The sequence below is a fragment of the Danio rerio genome, chromosome 15, assembly GCF_052040795.2.
Source record: "Danio rerio strain M-AB ecotype USA chromosome 15, GRCz13ab, whole genome shotgun sequence".
Classification (NCBI taxonomy): Eukaryota; Metazoa; Chordata; class Actinopteri; order Cypriniformes; family Danionidae; genus Danio; species Danio rerio.
In genome coordinates, this window is record NC_141035.1 from 17,859,986 (window position 1) to 17,886,500 (window position 26,515).

A 26,515-nucleotide genomic window follows, 5' to 3' on the forward strand; every position below is an offset into this window, starting at 1 on the left:
AGATCTATCCTAACTTAATATAAGTAGCCTAGCTAGATATTACTCCCTTATCTTCGTTTTCCGAAGAACAAGGACAAACCCCTCTCCTTACAATCCAAACCACCGACCACATTACAACAACAACGACGACAACAAGTACAACAACAACTACAACGACAACAACAGAAAGAATCCACAAACCCAACAGACCAATTCAACATCACAACCATAAAGCAACATGGAAGGAATCAACACACCCGCTCTCCCGGAAACACCAGCCCAAACACAGCAACAAGCTCAAATAAACACAGAGGCTCCCATCAGAGGCCGAAGACCCATCCGCTCCACAGTCACAAGGACCCATCGCAGCACGCAATCCCCATCTCCAAACTGCAACTTACCGTCTCCAGCTTCCTCCTATGCTTCAGCAAGATCCTTATTCAACACTTCCAATAAAATGACTGTTTCAGAACACCGCCAGTCACTCACAAACGCCAGAATTTCCATCCCCAGCCGCTGCAATAAATCCGAACTTCTGAAACTGTATGAAGCCATCCTGTCACCAACTCCGCCTCCTCAAGACAGTAGACCAACTCGCTCCTGCCACACCCCTTATCCTCAACCTTCCTTAACACAGCACACAAGAAACCCCCCCGGACCACCCAAGAAAGCAACCAAGAAAACTAATAAAAAGCAACCTCAAGCTACAGGACAGACCGCACCCTCTACCAACCAATATACAGTGAATCCACCAGACAATTATGCCACTCCAGGACTTCCCACCCCCTCCCTTGGCCTCCAGCCCCACACTCCAGCGAAAACTCCAGTCCGACTATTCCAGCAATTCCCCCGAATCTCAACCCTCCTCATTTCTCTCTCTCTTCTAATCTCACTCATTCTTCAACTCAATGTATTCCTACTCCTTCCCTTCCTACAAGCCCTAACGCTCTCCCTCTGCCTACTAATTTCCCCTCTACATCCCTCCACCAAGCACCCACTTCCATTACTAACCCTCCCCAACAAAATACCTTCTGTACTAACACTTCTTCCGCACGAGCCCCATTCACCCTAGCCACAGCCACACCCCTTCCCATTTCGCATAATGCTCCAGTCCTGGAACCACCTCAGATCTCCAAAGCCGTCAAGAATTTTATCCTATCAGAGATTCAGAAAACTAGCGCCGGAGGCAGAGCAGCATCCGACGCCCATCCCTCCTTATTCAGAGATGATAGTCCAATAAATCATCCTATGCATGATCTGCACCAAACATCCATATCTCTCATTCTGCAGGCTGTGGCTCCAAGAACCATACAAGCTTATCTCACTGCATGGAAAACATTCAAACACTTCCATTCCCTATACAACACTACATTCCCCAATTTCTCTCTAATTACAATTACATCACTTATCACTTACCTTTATTCTCACAAACATGTCCAGGCAAACTCTATTAAGAGCTATTTAAGTGTTATTCAGTTTTTTTACAAACTCATGTACGGCTTCATTTCTGAATCCATTACTAACTCACAAACTAACCTTCTTATTAAAGGCATTCAGAAGACCCCCCCTCCCAGACACAAGGTTACCCATCACACACAACATACTCGCTAAATGTATTTCCACACTCAGGAAAGGCTATTTTTCATTCCATACAAATCACACCCTAGATGCAATGTTTATTCTCGCCTTTTTTGGATTTCTAAGATGTTCTGAATTTACAGTTACATCTAATTTTGATCCACCCTACTATAGCAGATCTGACCTTGATTGATGAGGAAACAATGTCTTTCCTCATTAAGCAAAGTAAAACAGATCAATCCAGAAAGGGACATTGCATCTACATATTCAATATTCCCTCCCCCAAAAGCCCATTCCACACACTCCTAGTTTACATACACTACAGGAAATCACTAAGCGCAAGTCCCCTAGCCCCCCTTTTCATAGACGACACGCACCACCCAGTGACACGTTTTTGGTTCCAAAAACACCTAAAAAGATGTCCTAATCAATTCAGGCTTCCCACCAGAATCATACTCCAGTCAATCATTTAGAATTGGAGCCGCCACTACAGCAGCACACAAAGGGCTATCACAACAACACATACAAACACTAGGAAGGTGGTCTTCTGACGCCTTCAAATCCTACATCCGACTCAGCCACAGCCATCTCAGGGAAGCCCAGAGGACCCTCACCAGCAGACACAGTAATCCCAGTGGTCAAAGGCACGTGCTTAGTCCAAGGAAAGAACACGACCCAGCTATACCAGCTTCCAGAGGGCAGAGGAATTACCCAGTCTCTCAAGGGCACGGGCATGACCCAGCCATCTAACTTCTTTTCTTCCTGCCAGCTGATTTGTACTCAGCCTTCTCCCCCTTTTCACTCACCTAACTCCAGCAGGAGTTTTTTCCCTGCCCAGGCCCCCCTGTCACCCCAAATTGTTGCCGCAGGGGCGTTACCCCGAGCTTCGATTCCCACAGGAATCATCTCACTGCCCTGGCCTTAGCTTTTTATATTATGTCATTTCCATAATGACAAGTAGTATAGCACTATTTATTTTTCTCTCTGTTTGATTTTATTTATATAAATTTATATCTATATGTACCCATTTAAATATTCATTTATATATAGTGCTGTCACCCTGATGCTCTGTTCCTGCAGGAACACCCCCAGAGCACCTATATCGCCCGTCACCCTCCAGTAGGAGTCTTCACCTCCCCCTCATCTCTCCCGACTCCTACCGGAGCCAGCCAAAAAGCTCACCCAACCCCGAGCTGTGACACGAGTCACGTCACCAAACCTCCCCGGCCCTAGCTTATATTTGTTTATTTTTTGTTTATTTCTCTCACTTATCTTTTATTTTTTAAGTGATATATATATATATATATATATATATATATATATATATATATATTAGGGATGTGCGGAGCAGCCGGTATTTGTATTTGTTGAGGGGTGAAAAGTATTTGTATTCGAGTAAAATTCAAAATGGCGCAAAAATATATATTTTTTTCTATTACACTTCTAATTTATGTTATAGTGAAAGTATTGTTTAATTATACCCATTATATAAATTATAGATATGCAATATTGGCTGTTGTTTTTGAACATGTGATAAGAAATGTCATTGAAATGAAAATAACATAGAAGCCATTATCTCATCAATGGTTAAACCAACAACTAATAAAATACCATTGTGAATATTATGAACCCCACCACCACTGTTCATGTTGAAGGACACTGAATAGACAGAATAAAAACAAATAATACTTCAAAAAACTGTTCTGCTTCTGAAAGAACTTCTTTCCAATGGACAGAATTCCAAAAACTAATATTAACTAAATAAATCTATATAAAACCCTGCCTGGGAGATCTGGCAGAACAAAAGTATTCTATATAATACTAAATGATACAGGCCTGCTATTGTCATCTGCCAGCCACAAAAAAGACTCAAAGTTTGTTTATTTGTTTGTTTGTTTGTTTTATGTTTGAAACTGACTTGCTGGGGCAGAATGTGGCTGTGTTGATGGTTTGGTGTTTGTGGAGGATTTAGCAGAACATAGCTGTGCTGATTGAGGGGATTGATGATTGTGGGGTGTTCACAGACAGTATCAGGAGAGGATGCTTTTAGTGCATGTGATAATACATTACATAGAAGGTTGCGCGGTGTCACAGTGAGTAGCACTGTCGCCTGACAGCAAGAAGGTTGCTGCTTCGAGCCCCGACTGGGTTCTCCCAATGTTGGCGTGGGTTTCCTTCGGGTGCTCCGGTTTCCACCACAGTCCAAACACATGCAATACAGGTGAATTGGGTAAGCTAAATTGTCCCTATTATATGTGTGTGAAAGAGAGTGTATGGATGTTTCCCAGTGCTGGGTAGCAGCTGGAAGGGCAGCCACTGCGTAAAACATATGCTGGATAAATTGGTGGTTCATTCCACTGTGGCAACCCCAGATTGATAAAGGGATTTAGCCGAAAAGAAATGAATGAATGATTATGGATAGAAGATGTTGACAGATGTTTAATATCTCTGCCTCTGCTGATTTCACTTTTGCACACATTTTACAGTATCACTTTGTTTTATCTGCAGCACCACTGACTGTAAAATGCTTCCACACAGAACCTGAAGGTTTTTTTTTTCTTTTGACTGGTGGAGGACCAAGAAATGGCTCAGCAGCACTCTCACTCTTTTTCTGGGTGCCCAAATGTATTTGAGGAGTTTCAAGTTAATAAAAAGTAAGGGGAAGCTATGTTAAGGTTAACTAGCCTATAGCATATATCTTGCTGTCTGCAAAAGACAGTTATTTAGACGTACCATATAACTCCCATAAGTGGATACTATTCGACACAACTGTAAAAGCATCGTTTTAACCTTTATAAACGAACGTTAACGTTACTCTGTCAACAGTCTATTGTCTAAATTACTAACAGAGCTAACATTGCGTAAACAGAGCACCCGGTTGCAGACGTCAATAATGCAGCGTAATAGAATATCCCGATCAAACTCCGCTTCAACTCCGCTACAAGTTTATAAACTGCCTTTGGAACCCAATTAAGGTACAAAAATCTATTTAACAAAAATAGTGATGCAGTGAAGTATTTTTTTCGCTCAGCCGAGCCTTCTGTCTGTTGCTGTGGAGAAGCTTGTGCCAGACACCTTTTATCTCCGCCCCGCCCTCCAACTACTGACTGAGGCCGTACTCACACTAGGTACAGTTGCCTCGAACCGGGCCAAAGCACGCTTTTCCCCCATCCCGTCTCCCTTGACGGCCCGCGCTCACACCATATCGGGTTATATCATCATATCATCGCTGCTGCTCTGTTCAGTGAGAAGCGCTCTCTATGGCAAGCCTTTTTAGCATTTAAATCTTTGTTCTGACTCCATAAATATATTAGAGATATCTCTAATTATATTTTGACTATTCATAATTATAATTCCACTACTCAGAATGACAATTAGACATATCTGCAATTACAATTGTACTAGTACGAAATCAGATGAATTTTGACTAGTAACAATTGTAATTGATATCTCTGAGTTTTTACTAGTCATAATACATTTAGAGATATCTTTAATTCATCATATTTAGAGATATTTACAAATATATTTGAAGATATCTCTAATTAATTTACTAAAAGTCTAATTACAGTTGTAGATATCTTGAATTGGATTTTTGACTAGTCAAAATTCATTTAGAGATATCTCTAATTACAATTGTGACTAGTCAACTTATTTAGAGATATCTGCAAATATTTTTCAATGGAAGTCAATGGAGGAATACGACTAGTCAGTCATAATATATTTGCAGATATTTCCAATCTGACTAGTCAAATTATAATTATGACAAGTCAAAATATAATTAGAGATATCTCTAAATATATTTATGGATAGTCTGAACAAGGTTTAAATGCTAAAACGGCTTGCCATACGCTCTCACCCAGTAGCACAGTGGAGAGTTCTCTAGTTATATCCTTTCAGTCGTTTGTTATGCAGTGACATGCAGTCAAATATTTAGCCAAACAGTCCTTAGGGATGCGGTGACACGCAGTCAGATATTTTACCGGACAGATCCACCACTTCTGGCGCTCATAAACAATCATAAAGCTCTCGTGCTGCAGGAATGAGGAGGTCTGCTGAAGGCGCGCAGCTGACGTGCAGTGAGAGGTTTGCGTCTTTAATGAACTACGGCAGTTTGCGATCACTGAACAGTAAGAATGATTAATAAATCCATATGAAACAACCCCTTAAAAGTCACGTCTCGGCTTTCAGTTTCGGGCTTTGGCGCGTTTTGCACTGATCGTCTCTCTCACTCTCTCTCTCTCTCTCTCTCTCTCTCTCTCTCTCTCTCTCTCTCACTCACTCACTCACTCACGCGGGCATGCACTGTGGTCTCATGAGGAAATGCTGCTTTTTGATATAGTGTTTTTCTTGCTCCCAAATACAAATAATTTTTCAAGTATTTGTTCGAATCAAGTATTCGTAAAAACACGCTATTTGTGCCTTTCCGAATACCGTATTCGGGTTCGGCTCCACCCTTAATATATATATATATATATATATATATATATATATATATATACCCACGCATATAAATATACTTATATATAGTGCTGTCACCTTCAAGCTCTAACTCCAGCGGAGTTAATCCCGAGCATCGGACCCCCGCAGGGGTCATCGCCCAACTGCCATACACCCTCCAGTTGGGGCTTCACCAACCCTTCCTTTTCCCCACTCCAGCTGGAGATAGCACATACGGCTCTCTCTCCCGCAGGAGTGCCAAGAGCTTCGACTCTCGCAAGAGTCAATAAAAACGCCCCTCCAAGGCCCTAGGTTAACCCATTATATATTTATATATCTATATGTTTCATATAAATATATAATTATATATAGTGCTGCCGCCTCCCAGCTCTATCTTCGCAAGGAGTGTTCCTTGAGCAAATTACTCCTTCGGAGTCCCCGCCCCCCCCTGCCCCCCTTCACCCCCCTTTTCAGCCGGAGTCCTTCCTTCCTCTTCCCTTATAGTGACTCCAGCAGGATTCCCGTCCACCCCATGGCTCTGACCCCCGCAGGGGTCTCCCCGAGTCTCTACTCCCTTGGGAGTATTCACAGCCCACGTTAACTCTGCTCGGGTTCCCGCAGGAACTTGTTTCACCCTTTGCTCCAAAAGGAGCCCCTTTACATTTCCTTTTCAAATAAATATATCCAGCAGCCGGATATAGCATTTCAAGCCTTTTGGGGAGTTTCTTCGAATACACGGCTACTGTCCCGAGCGTCATGCATTGTGGGAGCTCTCGAGAACCACCTTATCAAGTACTCCCCTCACATGCTCTATGGACCTGGTGGAAGTCCTGGGCTTGACTTTCTCCGACCTCAGGGTTCTCTCCCGGGACAGCATGCCAAACCTGCTAACAGTTGTCAAGCAATATCTAAGTGTGAATTCTTAAAGTTAAGTTTTTAAACTAATTTCGAGAGGAGCACTTGATATAATTGACTGCAGCTGGCCACCTATCTACACTCATTAGTTAGCCAATCAGATCTATCCTAACTTACTATAAGTAGCCTAGCTAGATATTACTCCCTTATCTTCGTTTACCGAAGAAACCCCCCATCCACCCCCTTTCTCCTCCTTTCCTCTTTTACAAAAAGGGGAGCTCTCGAGAACCACCTGATCTCGTACTCCCCTCACATGCTCTATGGACCTGGCGGGAGCCCTGGTCTCAACTATCTCCGAGCTCAGTGTTCTCTCCCGGGACAGCATGCCAAACCTGCTAACAGTTGTCAAGCAATATCTAAGTGTGAACTCTTGAAATGTCATTAATTTCTCAGTTTTTACTTGGTTTACTGTTGACATAAAAATAAATTAATTTATATTAATAGTAGTTATTTTTATAAACACTTTTAAAAATATGTATTATTGCTTAGAATATGAGAGGACTGATTAAGGCTTAATAACTTGGTTAAATTTAAACTATGGCTAGTATACAACTATTTAAGTGCAGTAACAGTATTGTTTTGTTTGTTTTATACATTATATTTAATGTTTTAGAAAGTGTAATGTGCAATATTTTTGTTTTCTGGAGTAAAAATTGTTAGTTTTTACTAGGGGTGTAACAATACACTCAGCTCACGATATAATGTGTATCACAATATAATGTTCACGATATAATGTTCGATATTTATCACGATATTTGGAATAAAAATTGAAAATTAAACTGAAATGCAAATTTTATTTTTTTAAAAATTCAATTACCAAGTAAACTATTTTTTATGTATTTCTTTTGTTTCAGCTTGTTAAACTGAACCTTCTTTAAGAAAATAAATTAAACAGGACTGTCTCTGGAAAATAAAACAATTTAAAAACTTCTTATAAAATATTATTGAAATTAAATTCAATTGAATTTAACAGTAAGAGCTTAAGGCTTTGCTTGGTCACTTGCGTTTTTTGTGTGTGCAATCTGCATTTCCAGGTAATCAGCAGTTCTATAAAATAATCCTGAACTAATGTGTATCTGTCTGAGAGGTTTTTATGGATGGCTGTCTTCATGTTGGGCATGACGAGTGACAGGGTGGCCGTCTTTTCATTACACAGGACAGTCGTGGCTCTTTTCAGCAGTTTAGGCAGGTTTACTATTTCTTCGGCATTGCTGATGTCGGCGCTATCAAGTATATCATGTTGACGTGCATTTTTGTGTACCTCTGTACTCAAAAGAGTTCATGCTCGTCGCAATCATAACTCTAAAATGCAATATGATTATTTAAATAATCTGCACGCTTTCGGTTTCATTTCCACTGCTGTTCATACTTCCCACGCGGCTCCTGAACGATCACTCTGTTCCACAAACTGAATGTTGTTTACTACTTTATTACCTGTTAGTCACAACCTGCAGGTTCTGTTCACTGAAGCAGACGCGTCTATCATAGTCCGCCCTCTGTAGTAACAGCTCACGGTCAGCTCACGTCATGTGTAATTTTGCGGCCGCCAATACATCATTATATGAAGACAGAATGATATTTTAGGGTGAATTGTACCTTATAAATACAGTATGTGACTCTTTCAACACCATTAGGAGGTATCCATGTCGCTGTGCAAAGTATGTAAATCACTGTTAAGACTTTAAAACTTAGGCTATGTTTGACCCAGTATGCGTGTCAAAAAGCGGACTAGTCTAAAGCAATGACTGTACAACCGAAATGTTGCCAGACGTCTGATTTTGAGAGGATGGGCCATCCTCTATTTCAACTCCACTCATCTTGGTCTGCTAACATTACTGCTGCTGCAATCTGAACTCACGTGCGACAGCAGGTGGAACGTAGCTCACGTGCAAACAGCTCAACTAATAAGAGAAAACGGACATCATATCGTAATAAAATTGTCGTAATGCCATGATGCATATTGTGACATTTTTGCATCGCAATAAATCGTACAACGATAAATCGTTACACCCCTAGTTTTTACAATGATTTACCAAAGACTCACTAAAATGTCATCAAGTGTAACAACAGTGTGTATTTCAGAAAAATCTTGTCAAGCATATTTACAAGAACCATTTGATGACATAATAAATAAGTAATATACTCATGTTGGAGCCCCAGATCAAAATATAGAGCAATGTTGTAATATGTAACCCTGGACCATAAAACCAGTTGCAAGTCAAAAGGGTATATTAAAAATTATAGATTTTTATATTATGCCAAAATTCATTAGTGTGTTAAATAAAGTTCATACTGCATAAAGAGATTTTTTTATTTTCCAACTGTAAAATGTCCTGAAACAGGTTTGGTTTCTATGTAAAGTTCAGGATTTCCCCTTTCATAACCATCAATTCTTCATAATGTCACTACAGCGGTAAGCCGATTGATAGCCTTATATGAATCTGTCTTGCATCAACAAAACTGATTTCTTATTAGTAACGGCCAGTTACATCCCCTCTGACTGGCGATTTGAGTCTTCACATGCACAGAACTCTCTTTGGACTCAGAGGTAGTGTATTTGATGCGATTTAAATGACAATTTGTGATCCAAGAAAAAATGTGTCTCAACCAATCATTTGAAAATTATAAAAAATATTCAGAGAGCATCTTCGCAGTGGAGGATGTCATTGAAGATGACAAGTTTGATAACAGTTTGGACCGTATTGACTCCATTATAGAGTTTTAATATGGCAAATACAAAGTATTTCAGGAGTCAGTCACAAATCCCTTTAATTCAGTCACTCCTGTGTTAAAAGAAACTGGTAAAAGTTCTCAAATACAAGTAAAGTATAGTATGGACTTTGTCCTGTAACTAGACCATTTTGATGCATTTATACAAAACTATTTTCTGCATTTGGCTATATCCATTTCATCCTCTTCAAACAGCAGCTCTCATACACATCCCATTATTTCAGCGTTTGCTTTGTTTGTTTGTTCAGTGTATTGTGGATATTCTAGCAAATATGTGTTAATGCTGTTAATATACTTGTATTATGCAAAAGGCAACATAGGTGCAATTATAACCTCCAAAACTTTACATGGTCTTTTTTTCATGTGATTATTAACTGATCATTTGCATTATACATTTATTGATAAATCACCCAGTACAATTACTTTCAATGTTCTAAAGCAGTGGTTCTTAAACTTTTTTTCAACAAGTACCACCTCTGAAAAATAATGAGCAGTATTGAAATACAGTAGCACAGTAGACAAGTTTAAGCTACAGCTTTGCAGTTCAAAAACATGACAGATTAATTACTATTATTAAGAATATTTATTAATGTCAGACACTTTAAACAATATAAATAGTCTGAACGTTAGGACTGTATTGTGCTTGTATGTAAACAAACCAGCAAACAAACTAAAAACATGAACATTGTAATTAAAATGTGCTTTTAAAAGTAAAAATGGTAGGTTACGGTTTTTAAAAAGTAAAAAGAAAATTGCTGTACTTAAATGTAAAGTACTAACATATAGTAGTCTATTCATCAACACCTGAATGTTGCCTGGACCTCAATAATATACGCTATATGTCATCATATTTATATAAAAATCATTTTTGATAAATTTTGAAATATATATATAGCATGTGCAAATGACTTATTTGATTCCTCCGCGTAGCACTAGAAGGAAAGCTTTCGTACCACTAGTGGTACACGTACCACAGTTTGAGAACCACTGCCCTACAGAATTTCACAGTATTTAAATTAGAGATTTTGATGGTTGTTTCGGGTTTTGTGACAGTATCCAATTTTTTAGATTACCTGCTTACATTTATCATCATTTAAAGGTGCCTGGTATCTGTTTGTCTGCATTGACTTTGCACACGGCAAAAAAGCGCAATGACCAGGGAAAAAAGGCGGGCGCTGACTTGACAGCTTATATTTAAAAAAGTGCTCTATTCTCCATTCCTGTATTTATTCTGTTAGCAGGGTTTCATTTTTTAATTTTCTTTTTGACAAGTTGTTTTCCTATAGTTTATGACAGAAAAGCTCTCATTTGACCATATGTCTATATATGGACATCTATCATATATCTAGGCCATTTTAATCAAGTAGGCATCTTAACGTAATGTCCATGGCTTGATTTGTGCATGTGATGTATGATGCACAAATGATATTGGTTACATAGTGGATGTTGCGCTCTTTCTCTCTCGTGAACATGCTTAAATATATGCTTAAATACTTGTGCCACATGACAATATAAAAGCGTTTTTAGTTCTTGTTTGGTCACTTGAACCCTTAAAAGAAAACGTCTGCTTTTCTGTACAGCAAAAATGTGTTTGGTCATGATGAAGGTGGGTGTGTTGAGTGTCATGCAAGTCAGTATGTTTGCGCGCTTAGAGATATGTGTAGGTGCAGAGAGTATAGTGTCAAACAGCTACGTGGACTGTCCTGTCGCAAAATGCGGCTAGAAGTCCTACAGGATGGTAATTAATAGTTTAATTAACTTTTTATTTTGACGAGATATCTCGTCGCAATTTAATCTCGCGAGATCTCGAGACACCTTTAATATTAAGAGTTAAATTTTTAGCTATCTCGCAGCCAACCTGCAGGATCACTTAGGCCCACTATTGGGCCACGGCCCACCGGTTGAGAATCCCTACTCTATTGGATTGAGTTCTGGTGACTGTGAAGGCCATTTAAGTACACTGTGATGTTCAATAAAAAAAAAAAGTCTGAGATGATTCACGCTTTGACATGGTGCAATATCCTGCTCGAAGTAGCCATCAGAAGATGGGTACACTGGATGGACAAATTCTGACCCTACCATCTAAATGTTACAGCAGAAATCGAGACTCATCAGACCAGACAATATTTTTCCAATCTTCTATTGTCCTATTTTGTTGAGCCTGTACGAATTGTAGCCTCAGTTTCCTGTTCTTAGCTGACAGGAGTGGCACCCGGTGTGGTCTTCTGTTGCTGTAGCCCATCTGCCTCAGGTTCAACATGTTGTGCATTCAGAGCTCGAAGAAGGTCTGGCCACAAGGCATTTGCACCCAAAGAACTGCCGCTTACTCGATATTTTCTCTTTTTCAGACCATTCTCTGTAAAATTTCCCTAGAGATGGTTGAGCGTGAAAATCCCAGTAGGTCAGCAGTTTCTGAAATACTCAGACCGGTAACCATTCTACATTCAAAGTCAAATAAAGCAGATCGTCTCGTCCATGCCTAAACGCATTGAGCTGCTGCCATGTGATCGGCTGACTAGAAATTTGCGTAAACGAGCAGTTGGACTGGTGTACCTAATAAAGTGGTCAGTGAGTGTACTGTAGTGTTTTTGAATCATAGTAAAATAGTAATTGCATGAATTAAAATAGTTTTCTACCAATATAGCGTATATTATAATACAATTACCCTTTTAGTGTAGTAAAAACTAATTCAGTTCACTTCAGTAAACTACATTTTAATACACTTTACTATAATAAAGTTGGCAGTTCATTCTGCTGTGGCGACCCCAGATTAATAAAGGGACTAAGCTGAAAAGAAAATTAATGAATAATAAATTTGAAAAAACACTAAAGTATTTACTACACATTTGATTTACTGTAGTTTTGTTTTCATGTGCGGGGTTTGCAAGCTTTTTTTTATTTCATCACCCAACTCTATTACAAAACAAGACGTGCAAACAGTTTCTGTATTGATGAACAATTTATCCTCAAAAGCTTATTACAGTAAATTAAATTCACTTTGATTCTGACAATTGCAATTATCTCTCAAAATTGGTGTGTAATATTGGCACAATAATCAGCCAAAATGACATTTCAATTGTTATTTAGCCATCAACTAATATACAAGAACACCACAAAGCGAATGTGTTTAACAGACTGCCTTTAAAGGAGTTTAACGGAGCACTGAGGTTGCTATTCGCCTCATAGTCTTCCTGTTTACCTTGATAACTGTCATTCTGTGGTGTAAACGTGTGAACATGTTTGTCTATCAGTGAACACGCATCAAGTCTGTGCCCGTCTGAGACAGTTTGTTCACACTCATAACAAGTGCATGGTTTAAAGATCTCCACTAAAGAAACGGCAAACGCTTTGAAGTGCTAGCATTATTTAAAGTAGGAAACTGAGAAACCTCAAGCGTGGACTGAAACTTCTTTCTCATTGTTTCGTGAATGAGTAGTCGTTGAAACCTCAGCATGATGATGAGTCGACAGTTTAGCGTAGCTTCCTACACGGTGACCTCCATTCTGTACCGTTTCTTTATGACTAAATATGATAACCGACAAACTGACAGTTGTAAGCAAATTTCAGTTTAGATGTAGCAGTTAGATGTAGTGACGAGGCTAAAATGTTTTGGTTGCTAGTTTACAATGAGAATTAGCATGTGAATCCAACTGAACTACTTAAAGGCATAGTTAACCCCGAAATGAAATGTCACCATTTACTCTTCCTTTCTTTCTTCTGTTGAACACGAAATAGGATATTTTGAAGAATGCTAGTTAATGGTTCTTATTGACTTCATTTTTTCTTTACTATGGAAGTCAGTAGGTGCCATCAACCAACATTTCCTTTTAAAAATATATTTTGTGTTCAACAGACTCTGATTTAAAACCACATGAGGGAGAGTAAATGATAAAACGACTGTAATTTTAGAGTGAACTTTCCTTTTTAATCTAGCAGTTTTTTCATAGTATGACTAAGTATGGTAACTGTCAAGCTGACAGATGTGGGAGGTTGGTTTTAGTGATGGAGCTGAAAGTGCTGTTGGTTTTTCATTTAATCAAACTGTTACTTTTAATCTAGTTTAATAACATTTTATTGATGTTAATGTGACCAATACATTGTATTATTTTTAAACTTTGGTTCTAACGTTTTTTGCATTTGGCAAATCTATTTAAATGTAATAATTTTAAACACTTGTAAACCACTACAGTGTAAGTAAAGTCAAGTAAAAATGTATTTGTATAGCACCTTATACAGATCAATAGTCACAAAGTGATTTGCTGTAAAAGAAAACATATATTAAAACAGGTTAAAATCCAAGAAGCCTAAAAATAACACCAAATGTAAAACCAACTCACCATACAGTTAATTAAAAGCTTGTCCAAAAAGATGCGTCTTTAAAATGTATGACCAGTGCAATGTATGATGCTAAAACTTTGATTTAAACATTTGCAATATTTACATTTGATCATTTAAAACACACATTGCCACAGCTAAACGAACAGAGGAAAGGATATCATCTGTGACCATAATAAATGGGTGTGAGATTAATTTTTAAGTAATGATTTAAACATGGTCGAGGCAAGATGCTTGTGGGTTATTCAAAGCTTGACTATTTTGGGGTTTGGGTTAAGGAACACAAAGTACACACACACACACACACACACACACACACAGAGCAGCTGAGTATGACCCACAGTCTAACAGCTTCAACCACACACACACACACACACTGGCAGATACATTCAAGTAGTTTTTTGCTCCACTTGCCTCCTTTAATGACTTCAGCATGGGTCTGCCAATATTTTTTATTTTAGGAATGGCTTCAAATCTTGCTCTCAGCATGAAAATGCAAGGTAGGTTCATCTCAGGTTTAATCAGCTTGGGCTTAATTTGAGCAGCTTGTGTCAGATGATGCTGATTTGTGTTTTCTGCCCTTTTTTAATGGCTTTCATGTTTTCTGGTTAGCTTGGTGTGTAAACAGACACATTCTGGAGGAGTAATGTAAATTATAAGCACATGGGTGACACAAGCTGTGCATTATTTTTGGGGTAGTGTCAAAATGCTTATACTGGGGGAGGGAAGGACAGTTTTTTGAATAGCTGTAGTTGTTATTGTGAAACAGTTTTGAGTTTGTGAAGGTTATCATATTGCTTATTGAGAAAAGCTGCATACAATGAACATTCTTCACAAATTCAGCTGTAGGCATTTCCACTTTCGTTTGAGCAGACATCCTTTTTTGTAGAGAAACATTAAACCACGTATCCTTTTTATTCTGAAACCAATGAAATGCTGAGACATGGAAATTATAAATTCTTTATTTCTGTATTTGTTTGTTAGTACTGAAAAATATTGATCCCTAGAAACGATTTTGTAAAAGACATTTTAACCCTTAGAAAGAAAAATATAGAAATACAGTAGAAATGCAAATTATTATTATTAAGATGTATTATTCTTTGTTATTTATTTACATATATGTTTGCATGCACACACACACACACACACACACACACACGCACACACACACACACACACACACACACACACACACACACACATATATATATATATATATATATATATATATATATATATATATATATATATATATATATATATATATTTGTGTGTGTGTGTGTGTGTATTATATTATAATGGTTATGTATCAATATATGATATATATGTTAAGGTAATTTATTGTATATGCAATTCATTTACATATATTTGCATACATGAATTGTTACTTATTTATAGATATGTTTTTGTGATGTGTGTACCAGTCTTGTTTCGAAAGCGTACCCAATCAGTGCAGCGATGACGCTTTCAGCAGCTGTGATTTTTAAACATGGAGTTGTTTTTGCATGTAATCAGTTAAATGACTATGAATCAGGTACTGTGGTATGTGTGTGGTTTACAGCAGCACGCAACATGTGTGTAGAAGGCCTGTGTAGGAAAGTCTTGTCACATGATTGAAAACCCAAAACATCTGCTTCCTCTCGTGCGAAGCAACTCAATTTCCACCACAGACTCTGTGCAGCCTGTGTGTGATGTCACTTTTGTTGCTTTGTGCAGATTCAATCAACATTTTTAAGATGTACTAAATGTATACAAAGCATTTTAAGGCAGTTTTAGATTTGTTTTAACATTGATAAGTTTTGAATGGTCCCCATAAAATAATGTCTTCACTTGTTAACTTCTTGTCATTTCAATCAAATCTTTGTATTATGTTCTGATTGCTGTTTTCCATAACAATGAGTGGGTACAGGATGCAAAAAAGAAATGCCCTATGAAGACAATATGACATAAATTTTACCCACCTCTTACAGTATGACTTACAGTTTATCACATAAATGTCTGACATTTAAAGGTGCTTTGGTTATTTTGGAGCTTGACCGGCCCAATCTTTTATAATATGGAAAAGGGCAGCCAGGACATTCTTTAAAATATCTAATTTTACCTTGTAAAAGAAATAAGGTAATTCAGGTTTAAAATGTTATTAGGGTGAGTAAAATATTAAAATTTTTGCAGATGAACTGTTCTTTATGATTTAAAAGTTCAAATCAACGAGGCCTACTGGCATATTACTGTACGATCAGGCCTATGAACTATACCTGCCAACATTGGTCTCTGAAAATCTGGGAGATGGGGTTGGGGGGGAATGTATCTGTGTCCAGTTGGAGGATGTATCTGTGTCCAGTATGCTGTGCCTGGTCTGTTCTACTCACCTACTTCAGCGTTCCAGGGGTGTTATATGTAATAAACACATGAGGACTGGGGGAAGGGGGTGAAATCCCAGGAGAAATGACAAAATGGGAGATGGGTCTGAAATATAGGAGACTCCCGGGAAAAACAGAAGTGTTGGCAGGTATGCTATGAGCAGTCAGTTTCAAACAGAACTCTGGCCTGACTGAAAAACAAACAAGTTTACAAAAAGATTGAATGTAATATTTAGTGATAATATACCATAACAAGCAATTTACGACTGTTTTATAAAATGTCAGCTTTTTTCGACCTGTTCACAAAAATCACGGTTCGGTTCGATACGATACAGTGGTGTCACGTTTCAGTACGTTTTCAATACCGCAAAAAAAGAAAAAAAGCCAGAGGATTTCTCTGATTTTAATTTTTTAAATGTATTTAAACTAACATCATAAAAGTATGATCTTGTTTTTTTCTTTTACTTTAAACAGTGATAGAGCTATACTTCCGGGGTTTCTGCTTAGCAGCAAATAAAACAAATCCTTCTTTATACTTAAAACCAAAAAGCTGCTTATGAAAAAATGAATATAATATTGTAGCAGTTAAACAAATAAAAATAAAAGAACAATTTAGTTTTTATATGGAACTCGGTTTCAATCAGTTTTAAGTTTTTTGTTTTTTTTCAGAAAGATGAGTGTCCACCTTTTCCTTAGACATCACAGATCTGCTTGATTTGACTTTAACCTGTCATTTCAATGGAACTAAAAGCATGAATTATCTGACTGACATAAGCTTATGAAGGAATAATGTAACGTGGCTCTTACATTTAACATTTTCTTAAAACCCGACATTTTCACAACTGATTAAGATCTCTCAGATGTTTTTTTTTTTCAACACTCTCTTGCTAGCGGTGATGGTGCATGACGTATCTGAAGATGGGGGGGTTCCAGAAGAAGATTATCATTCATTTGCGGGCATCCAGGAGTCTCCAGACGCTTGTCTTGTCTCCCAAAGGATGTCTGGGATTGCATTAATGTTACTAGCCATTTTGGGAGCTAGTGTAGTGCGTGCCTGGAGTAGTGTTGGTTGGCTCTTTTGTGTCAGGGGTCCAGGGTTGCCAGGGTAACGGGGGCGGAGCCAGCACGAGCAGCTAGGTTGACACCGACCTATGCCACGTCATTTGGGATGCCATATTGAGCGATGTTGCACCGAAAACATTATATTTTGTACTTATACGCTTTTATCTTTTTAGATGTTAGTCTAAATTGAATCGTTCGGTTTGCAATGCGAACCGAACCAAAAGTTTCGTACTGAACGATTCAATATGAATACGCGTATGGTTACACCCTTTATATATATATATATATATATATATATATATATATATATATATATATATATATATATATATATATATATGTATGTATATATATATATATATATATATATATATATATATATATATATATATATATATATGTATGTATATGTATATATATATATATATATATATATATATATATATATATATGTATATGTATATATATATATATATATCAATCAATCAATCAATCAAGCCTTTATTTGTCACTACACTTTCGTATAGCGAAAATTGGACCCCCCAGACCATACACAAAACATCACAAACAACTTTTCAGGGGAGACAGATCTTAGGAGGTAGCATTTAGAAACGAAGAAAGATACATTTGGACAGTTAGGCTAAAAAACACCCCCTCAGCTTGCCCTTGATTAGGACAAAGTGAGAAAAGGGAGAAAAACAGCCCTATCTTAGCATAAGCACACCGGCAAGACACAACATAGACAGAGGGGATGGGAACAGGGGTAATGGAAAACAATCCGTTGAGTGCGGGCAGCCAACTGGCCCAGCAGCCATTTCCGGCGCATGTCACAGCCCCGCCCACGCCCCACGTGGGTAAAAGCACACGAAGGCGTTTGGATGGGGATCGGTGGTGAATGTTTATCTGTAGATATGTTTGTGTGTGTGTGAGCCTGCATAGTCCAGAGTCCCGCAGGTGTCCTTGACAGGGGCAGGAATTTCAGAGCGTCTGCTTATCTTGCTTATCCCAGGGAGTTGTTTACTTCCAGCCGAGGCCGTCTGGCAGGAGTAAGAGGAGAGCCGAAAAAAAGACAGTAAGATACTTCCACTTTAGGTCAATATCTGCCAATTTCACAGATATTTAATGTCCATCACTCGTCTCCCGATCTGGCCAAAATTTGTTGCAGAGCCGCTAGCTTCACCTCGATGGTTTCCAGTTTGCGGTCAAGGACCATAGTCTGATTCGCGACCCTACCCATCAGTGTTTCAATCAAGCCGGCCAGCCTAGTGGGGTTTTGAGCTGCGCTGACCGCTTTTATCAGTTTCCGATATCCCAGGGCCCCGCATAAGCCCATCAGCAGAAACCCTGTTATCAAAGTTCCGAATAGGTAGATATCTTCAATATCCTCCAGAGACAGAGCAGCTAGACAGAGGACTCTCCACTTCTCCCACCCGTCCATCACATATCCAGCTGCGAGCGTCCCCGCAGGACAGCTGGGTTCCCCGGAGCCCAGCGATCTCGTTGAGAAGATGGTGTCAATTGCATTCAGAGACCAGTTGATCAAATCCATAATTCCTTTTTCGTTTGGAAAGCAGGACAAGGAGAGCCTCAGAGATAGAATAAGACGAGACAAGACGTGCTAGCAAGGAGAGATATGGGACGGAGAGGGAAAAAGAGCGACCGCCTTCGCCGAGAGCCAAAGAAGAATATATATATATATATACGCACACACACACAGTATGTCACAAAAGTGAGTACACCCATCCTACTTCTGCAAATTTTTATTTATAACTTTTCATAGGACAACACTGCAGAAATGATTATTTGACAGAATGAAAAGTAGTCAGTGTAAAGTGTGCATAGCAGTGTAAATTTATTGTCCTCTCAAAATAACTACAAATACAGCCAATAATAGCTGAACCCCTGGCAACAAAAGTGAGTACTCTTTTGGGCATGGAGTTGACCAGAGCTTCACAAGTTGCCACTGAAATTCTCTTCCACTCCTCCATCACAACATTGTGGAGGTGGTGGACATTTGACACCTTGTGCTCCTCCACCTTCCTTTTCAGGTTGCCCCAGAGGTGTTCTATGGGGTTTATGTCTGGATACATGCTTGGCCAGTCCATCACCTTTACCCTCAGCCTCTTTAGCAAGTCAGTGGTCATCCTGGAGGTGTGTTTGGGGTCATTATCATACTGGAACACTGCTCTGCAGTCCAGTTTCCTGAGAGAACTGCTTCAGTATGTCAAAGTACATGTTAGAATTCATGTTTCCCTCAATGAAATGTAGCTCCCCAATGCCAGCAGCACTCATGCAGCCCCAGAACATGACACTCCCACCACCATGTTTAATGGTAGGCAAGACACTCTTTGTAATCCCCACCTGGTTGCTTCCACACACACATGAAACCATCTGAACCAAATGGGTTTATCTTGGTCTTAGACCACAGGACATGGTTCCAGTAATCCTGGTCCTTAGTTTGCATGTCTGCAGCAAATTGTTTGCAAGCTTTCTTGCATCGTCTTTAGAAGAGGTTTCCTTCTATGACCACAACCATGCAAACTAATTTGATGCAGTGTGTGGCATATGGTCTGAGCACTGACAGGTTGACCTCCCATATCTTCAATCTCTGCAGCAATGCTGGAAGTATTCATCCGTCTGTTTTTCAAAGACAATCTTTGGATGTGACGCTGAGAACGTGCACTCCGCTTCTTTGACCGGCCATAGCGAGGCCTCTTCTGAGAAGAACCTGTCCTCTTAAAGCGCTGAATGGTCTGGGCCACGGAGCTGCAGCACAGTTTCAGAGTGTTGCCTATCTTCTCATAGCCTAGGCCGTCTTTATGTAAGGCAACAATTTGTTTTTCAGGTCTTCTAAGAGTTGTTTGCCTTGAGGTGACATGTTTTTTGACATGCAACTTTCAGTGGCCTGGTTGAGAGAGTGGAAAAGCTTTTATAACAAATTTAACTTACCTGCTATCTGTGGATACCCGAGAAAGTGTAACACTTATGAATTACATGACACAGGAAGAAAAATGACTAATTGTGCTCAATTTTGAAATTTTCACTTAGGGGTGTACTCACTTTTGTTGCCAGGGGTTCAGCTATTATTGGCTGTATATGTAGTTATTTTGAGAGGACAATAAATTTACACTGCTATACACACTTTACACTGCAAATAATACACTACTTTTAACACGGGCTCTCCTGTATTCAAAACTCTGCATGCTGCGTTCATTTCCTTAAGGAACTCTTGCATTTGCTAGATTATTGGTTCACATATTTTTTTATCATACAGGTACTACTGGAACACAACTTTATATCACCAGCACACAAGATGCACATCGTTTCAATAAACATTCTTTAACAATCATTAAGTATTGTTGTTACAGGTTACATTATGGTTTATACATAAGTGTAAAGGGAACAGTACAAACAGTGGATCCACCAAACTAGTTTAACTTATTCCATCATAATGTAGGTTTACTGTAATCTTTTTCTCACTGCACGTACCCATATAGAAAGCTGATATATGACATGATATATGGCAACATATGCAAATTACAACTGGATTCCACATACTGTATATAAAATGTCATAATAGTCTATAATTTGTCAAAATAGTGCAAAAAAATTTTCAACCACGTGTGTGTGTGTGTGTGTGTGTGTGTGTGTGTGTGTGTGTGCGTGCGTGCGTGCGTGCGTGCGTGCGTGTGTGTGTGTGTGTGTGTGTGTGTGTGTTTATATACAGCCATATGGACACCTAAATTATATTTAAATAAATTATAGGAAATGTATTTGTAGGGGTAAAATATATGACTAAATAGATAATAGTGGTACATGGAACAAGGAAACCGTAAATGTGGAATAAGGATGAACAAAGATGAAATCTATAGATAACAGTCCAGTTGGGTCATCATCTGTGGTAACTGATGTCATTTGATCTATCATGACACTTTTTTCATCTAAACATGTTTTATTGTACATCAGTTTCCATGCATCAAGAGCAATGCAACAGTTGTCATTTTGAGTGCTTGTATCAGTTGATAATAACATCATGTTAAGTAAATGAATACTCAACTTATTTCAAATGTAATGTTTAAGAAGCATTTTGAAATGGGATTAATTTGATGTTTAATTTTGTTTTATTGAAAAGGTGATCTTAGTTCAATGAACAAAGAACCTTTGACTTGTGTGTAAATGCTTGTATCCAAGCATTTGAAAAAAAAAAAGAAAGAGTTAAGAGTTTTGGAAAAATTTAGAATTTTGGCAAAGGTTGTGAATTTGGTGGCTAGAGTATAGAAAATTGAACCCAGAGTTCTCAAATTTGTGGCAAAACAATTGTAAAAAAAAACTGTAATTGCCTTTAACATGAAATTACTAAATATAAACATAGGTTGAGAGAAAATATCAGATGGCACTCTTTAAATATTTGTGTAATATACATTATTTTGTTTTTATAGATGAGGAGCCCAGAGACTTGGTTCTCAAACAAACGGTTATAGGGATATTGGGAGAGGAGGTCTACCTGCATTGTTTATACACCGGACAAAGTCAAATCCTGTTCTCCTCCTGGAACCGTCTGGATTCAACAATGAAAGCAAAGAAAATGGCAGGCTACAACTACATGAAAGGTTTTAAACGAGAAAACTTCGACATTCCAACATCAGCTACTAACCTCACTGTGAGGATAGACGTGGCAAGTCTTGATCAAGAAGGAGAATACACCTGTGTTTTTAACTCTGAAGAAGATGAAACCAAGGGAGCAATGACTCTCAGTGTTATTGGTGAGTATGAATAGAGACTGAATATATATACATACATGAAATTGGAAAATTTACATTTTTGATTAGCCTCAAATGTTGACTACTATAGTCTTAAATATAGAAATAATTAAATACAATTAATATTTATTAATTCTTTGTTTACAATTTCCTTTATAATTTCTAATGGCCAATTCTCTTGAAATCATACTCGCAGACCCTAAAAAATATTTCACTTTTTAGGGTTCAATTAGTTTTGAACTTAGTTTTTTGTTTAATCACAATCCTGTGGTGTGATTATTGCACATTGCGATATCGATGCTAAAATGACATTGTGCAGCGCTAATGTACATTTATATTAAATGTTCCTCTCTATATTATTTTCCTTCATGCAATGCCATATTTTTGACGCTAAATAGCATTCCTAAGGTAAATATTATGTTATGTCAGTTTTATTAACATTGTTCCATGATCGATTTTTTTAGCAATTATTAAATATAATCAAAAGTAATCCACCTAATAGGCAGGTCACCCCTACAAGCTCAAACTCTCTAAAAGCATACAACAAAATTTGACAAGAACAAAGTTTGGTCGTTGGCCAGTGGGGTAGGGAAATCCAGGAGCTCTCCACTCCGAGCAACTGTCGCACCAAAAATGAGCTCCCTGAACTCTGCCTGAACTTCTGTTTTATAGCTCTCCACCACCAGCAGCCAATCATAGCCTAGGCCACATTAAAATAGGAGCCTATGGGATAACAGAAAAGAACAGAAGAAAACAGGACAAAAGAAAAAACATATGCAATTTGCAGCAAAAATAAATAAACTTTAGCCGAATTTTTTTTTTTTTTATCAATATAGATGTGACATGTTTCAAAAAGTTTACAATCTGTTTTATTAACATTCTTCCATGTGTGATTTTTGTTAGATATTTAGCAAATTTGGATGTGATGTATTTCAGGAAGTTTACAATCTGTTTTAATAACATTGTTGCATGATTGATTTTTTGCTATTTTAAGTTTATTTATTTTTTTGTCAGATTTTCAGCGAATTAAGATATGACTCATTTTAGAAAGTTTATAATATGTTTTATTAACATTGTTCCATGATCAATTTTATTTATTTTTTTTGTGATTTTTGGCTGATTTTGAGTAAATTTAGACGTGACACATTTCAGGAAGTTCACAATCAGTTTTAATAACAATGTTCTATGATCGACTTTTTTTTTGCGATTTTTGTCAGATTTTCAGCTACTTTATTTCAGGAAGTTTACAATCTGTTTTATTAACATTGTTCCATGATTAATTATTATTATAATTTTTTTGCTATTTGGTCAGATTTTCAGTGAATTTAGATGTGATGCATTTCAGGAAGTTGTACTGTTCCTTTCAAAATGACTTTTAATCCGGGCTTGACATTAACACCTGCCTAATGCGGGTAAATTTCCGCTCTGGCAGGTTAGACAGCCACATCCACTAGCCACTTTGGCTGGTTGAAAATCGTTTATAAATTGCCAGCGCTGGCTTTGTCAACATGCGTGCAAATGTGAGCTTAGAATCAAGAAGGAGCACGACTGATTGTTTGCGCAAGCAAAATTAAGCTGGTGAATACCAAATGAGAGGATGATCAGGCACACAATCAGACACAGGCGATCCTGACGCACTGATGAGGGCTTTGTGTCACTCGCACAGATGATGTGAAGTGCATGAGTGCTTCAAAGCTCCCTTGTCTCGTTTCCTTGTGCAAAACAACTATGCCTGAAAACGCAACTGGTTCCTCTTTGAAATAGACTGGAAAAAACTGTGCTTGTGCACCCCCAGTCCTGCTGCTTTCAAGAGCTTAAGATTTTCTCTTCCGCTTTCTCTTTAATCATTCTTTGAACAGATTTATTCATGGGCCTAGCCTTAATTGTATGTGTGCAGTTATCCTTTCACTATCACACACAGTATGTTTTACACATCTTTTGCTTAGTTATTTTTATTACAGTTTTTTACAATGGCCATGACAGTTTTTCAATACATTTAATGCTCAAAATCACACATTGTAGACTAAACCTCTAAACTACTTTTCAAAATACAATATTATACTAACACAATACACCATGTCTAACAAAACACAGCAAACATGTTTCAAAATGAAATAATGAATTAAAACACTAAAACATGCTCTCTTCCATCAGAAACGTTTAGTCAATCATAACATACTGACAATAAAATACTATCATCAGCTAAAATGACAGAAACTGCATTATTTTATGTTTCAGGTCTACCCTTATATTTGATTTTGCATCATAAAATGTAGTTTATGTAAAAAAAAAAATACAGACTACAGTACAGACTTTGTTTGCAAAGGATAACACTGAAAGATATACAAAAAGAAAAGCACCGCAATTATAATAATAAAAAAAAAAACTAAGTTCTGCCCGTTCTTCTGCATTTGACTTCTGTGGCCCGGCACGGTAACTGTGGCCGTTTAGCCTATTATGTTTCTTCTATAGCGACATCCCCAGCCTCGTCAACATAGATAATTCCATGTGGTACTTGATTGGCCTCCAACTTCATGACTCTCTGAAAGTAATTAAACACAGTGTATGCAAATGCTGTACTGTATATCTACTGTTTGTGCTAATGAACTCCAGGTTTATAGAGTAGTTTACTGCAAAACACACTGTGTATAGTACAGACAGTAATGACTGTATTGCATAACCTCATCTGGATGTATTGGTGACAGAGTTCTTTGATTCGCTCACTGTTCCTTTCAGTGTCCTCTTTTAGAACGTATGTTTTTCCGATCACATGATCATCAGTGTGGTTTCTAGATGGGAATCAGTTGTGAGATATATATCTATCTATATATATATATATATATATATATATATATATATATATATATATATATATATATATATATATATATATATATATATGGGTGATTCTCACGAATACGTAGTTTAAAAATTTTCAAACATGAATTTTTAAAAAATGTTTAAATTAAATTTTGGTTTTGCAGATAATTGAAACAAAGTCTGGAGCATTTGTCAACATTAATTTAAAAATATATACACATCATGTAGTACCTTTTTGAGCATAATTTCCTAAACAAGTAATAAAAAATCTCATTACCGCAACAGTCTACTAAATTGATTCTTACAAAAAAGCAAATTCATTTAGACATTTTTTTAAAAAGGGATTATTAACAGTGATGTGGAGTTACTTGAGATTCTGCAATAACATTTATTTTTAAATTAACAGGGTTTTTTATTTTTATTGTTTTTTCTCATTACCGAAACACCGTACATTTTTTACAACACTTTTTTTTTATTTATTTTGATAAAACCTGATGTGTTTTCAAAATAATGTGGCTAACCTGAAAGGACATAATTTGTAGATTATGCACATGCATTGAAAAGCAAACGATTACAAAATATTAATAAAATATCACTTAAGGAACATTGGTTGCGGTAATGAGAAATAGGTTGCAGAATTTAGGTTAATCATTTCAACATTGATTTTAAGTATATAATTAGATTTTGTTAAACATTTATTGTAGAATATTAGTGCTTTAAAACATAACTTTAATTTCAAAGAAAAATGTCCACTTGCTTGGATGAGCTGAAATAAATCATCATCCTCACTAGATAGTGTGGTCTCTAGTACAGCTTTAACCCTCTGGTGTCCCTTGTTTGGGAATCAAATTTGTGAGCTTAGCCAGTTAAAAAGAGATGAACAACTAAAGTACCCACAGTTTTTTTTAGCTTATTATATTTAGCTAAAATGATGTCCGCTACATTCATTCTTCCATGGCGGGACGCCACGCCAAAATTCATCCCGCCACAGCTACATTACAGCTTCTCATTCAAAACATTTTATTGTTTTAATAGCGGGTGATACTCGCACAAAAACATACTAAAAGGTAAGTGAATTATAACAGTGCAAACTTTTTTGTAACCGTAGTAGTGCTGTGCGTCATTCATTTACCCTTAAGGTTATGTGCTGACTGTCTGAATGACAGGTGCATGATGCGTGAGGCCAGCAAACACGACGTATAGCTGTTTCACTTTACTTCAGGACACATTAATATCGCTATGTAGGTCTATTAGAGACATTCATAAATATTCCTAAAAAATCTAATAAATGCTGGAGACATAAACGCACTAAATCGCACTTCAGCAGCATTTATTTGAGAGTGCACAAGAAGATCTGCATGCTCTTGAAGCGGCTTATAGTTGAGGGGGTGTGCAAGAAGAAGGGGATGTGCACGAGCAGAGGAAATCGGCATGCAAGCAAAGAGATCCCCATGCTGTAGGCTATTACATAAATGCGATCTTGACTTCTAATGCTGCGCTTATGACATTTGTCATTGAAATAACGCCACAGGTTGTTGA

At 37.6% G+C, this 26,515-nt stretch overlaps 1 protein-coding gene across 1 annotated transcript in view; it reads left to right on the forward strand.

Annotated features, from left to right (window-relative positions):
• The first annotated feature begins 14,313 nt into the window (after window positions 1-14,313).
• si:ch211-149e23.4 overlaps window positions 14,314-26,515 on the forward strand; it is a 57,006-nt gene continuing 44,804 nt past the window's right edge. The window contains exons 1-2 of the mRNA XM_087283829.1: window positions 14,314-14,474; window positions 21,836-22,159. Coding sequence (XP_087139955.1) covers window positions 14,408-14,474; window positions 21,836-22,159 — 391 coding nt within the window. The 5' untranslated portion in view covers window positions 14,314-14,407. The remainder of the gene's footprint in view (window positions 14,475-21,835; window positions 22,160-26,515) is intronic.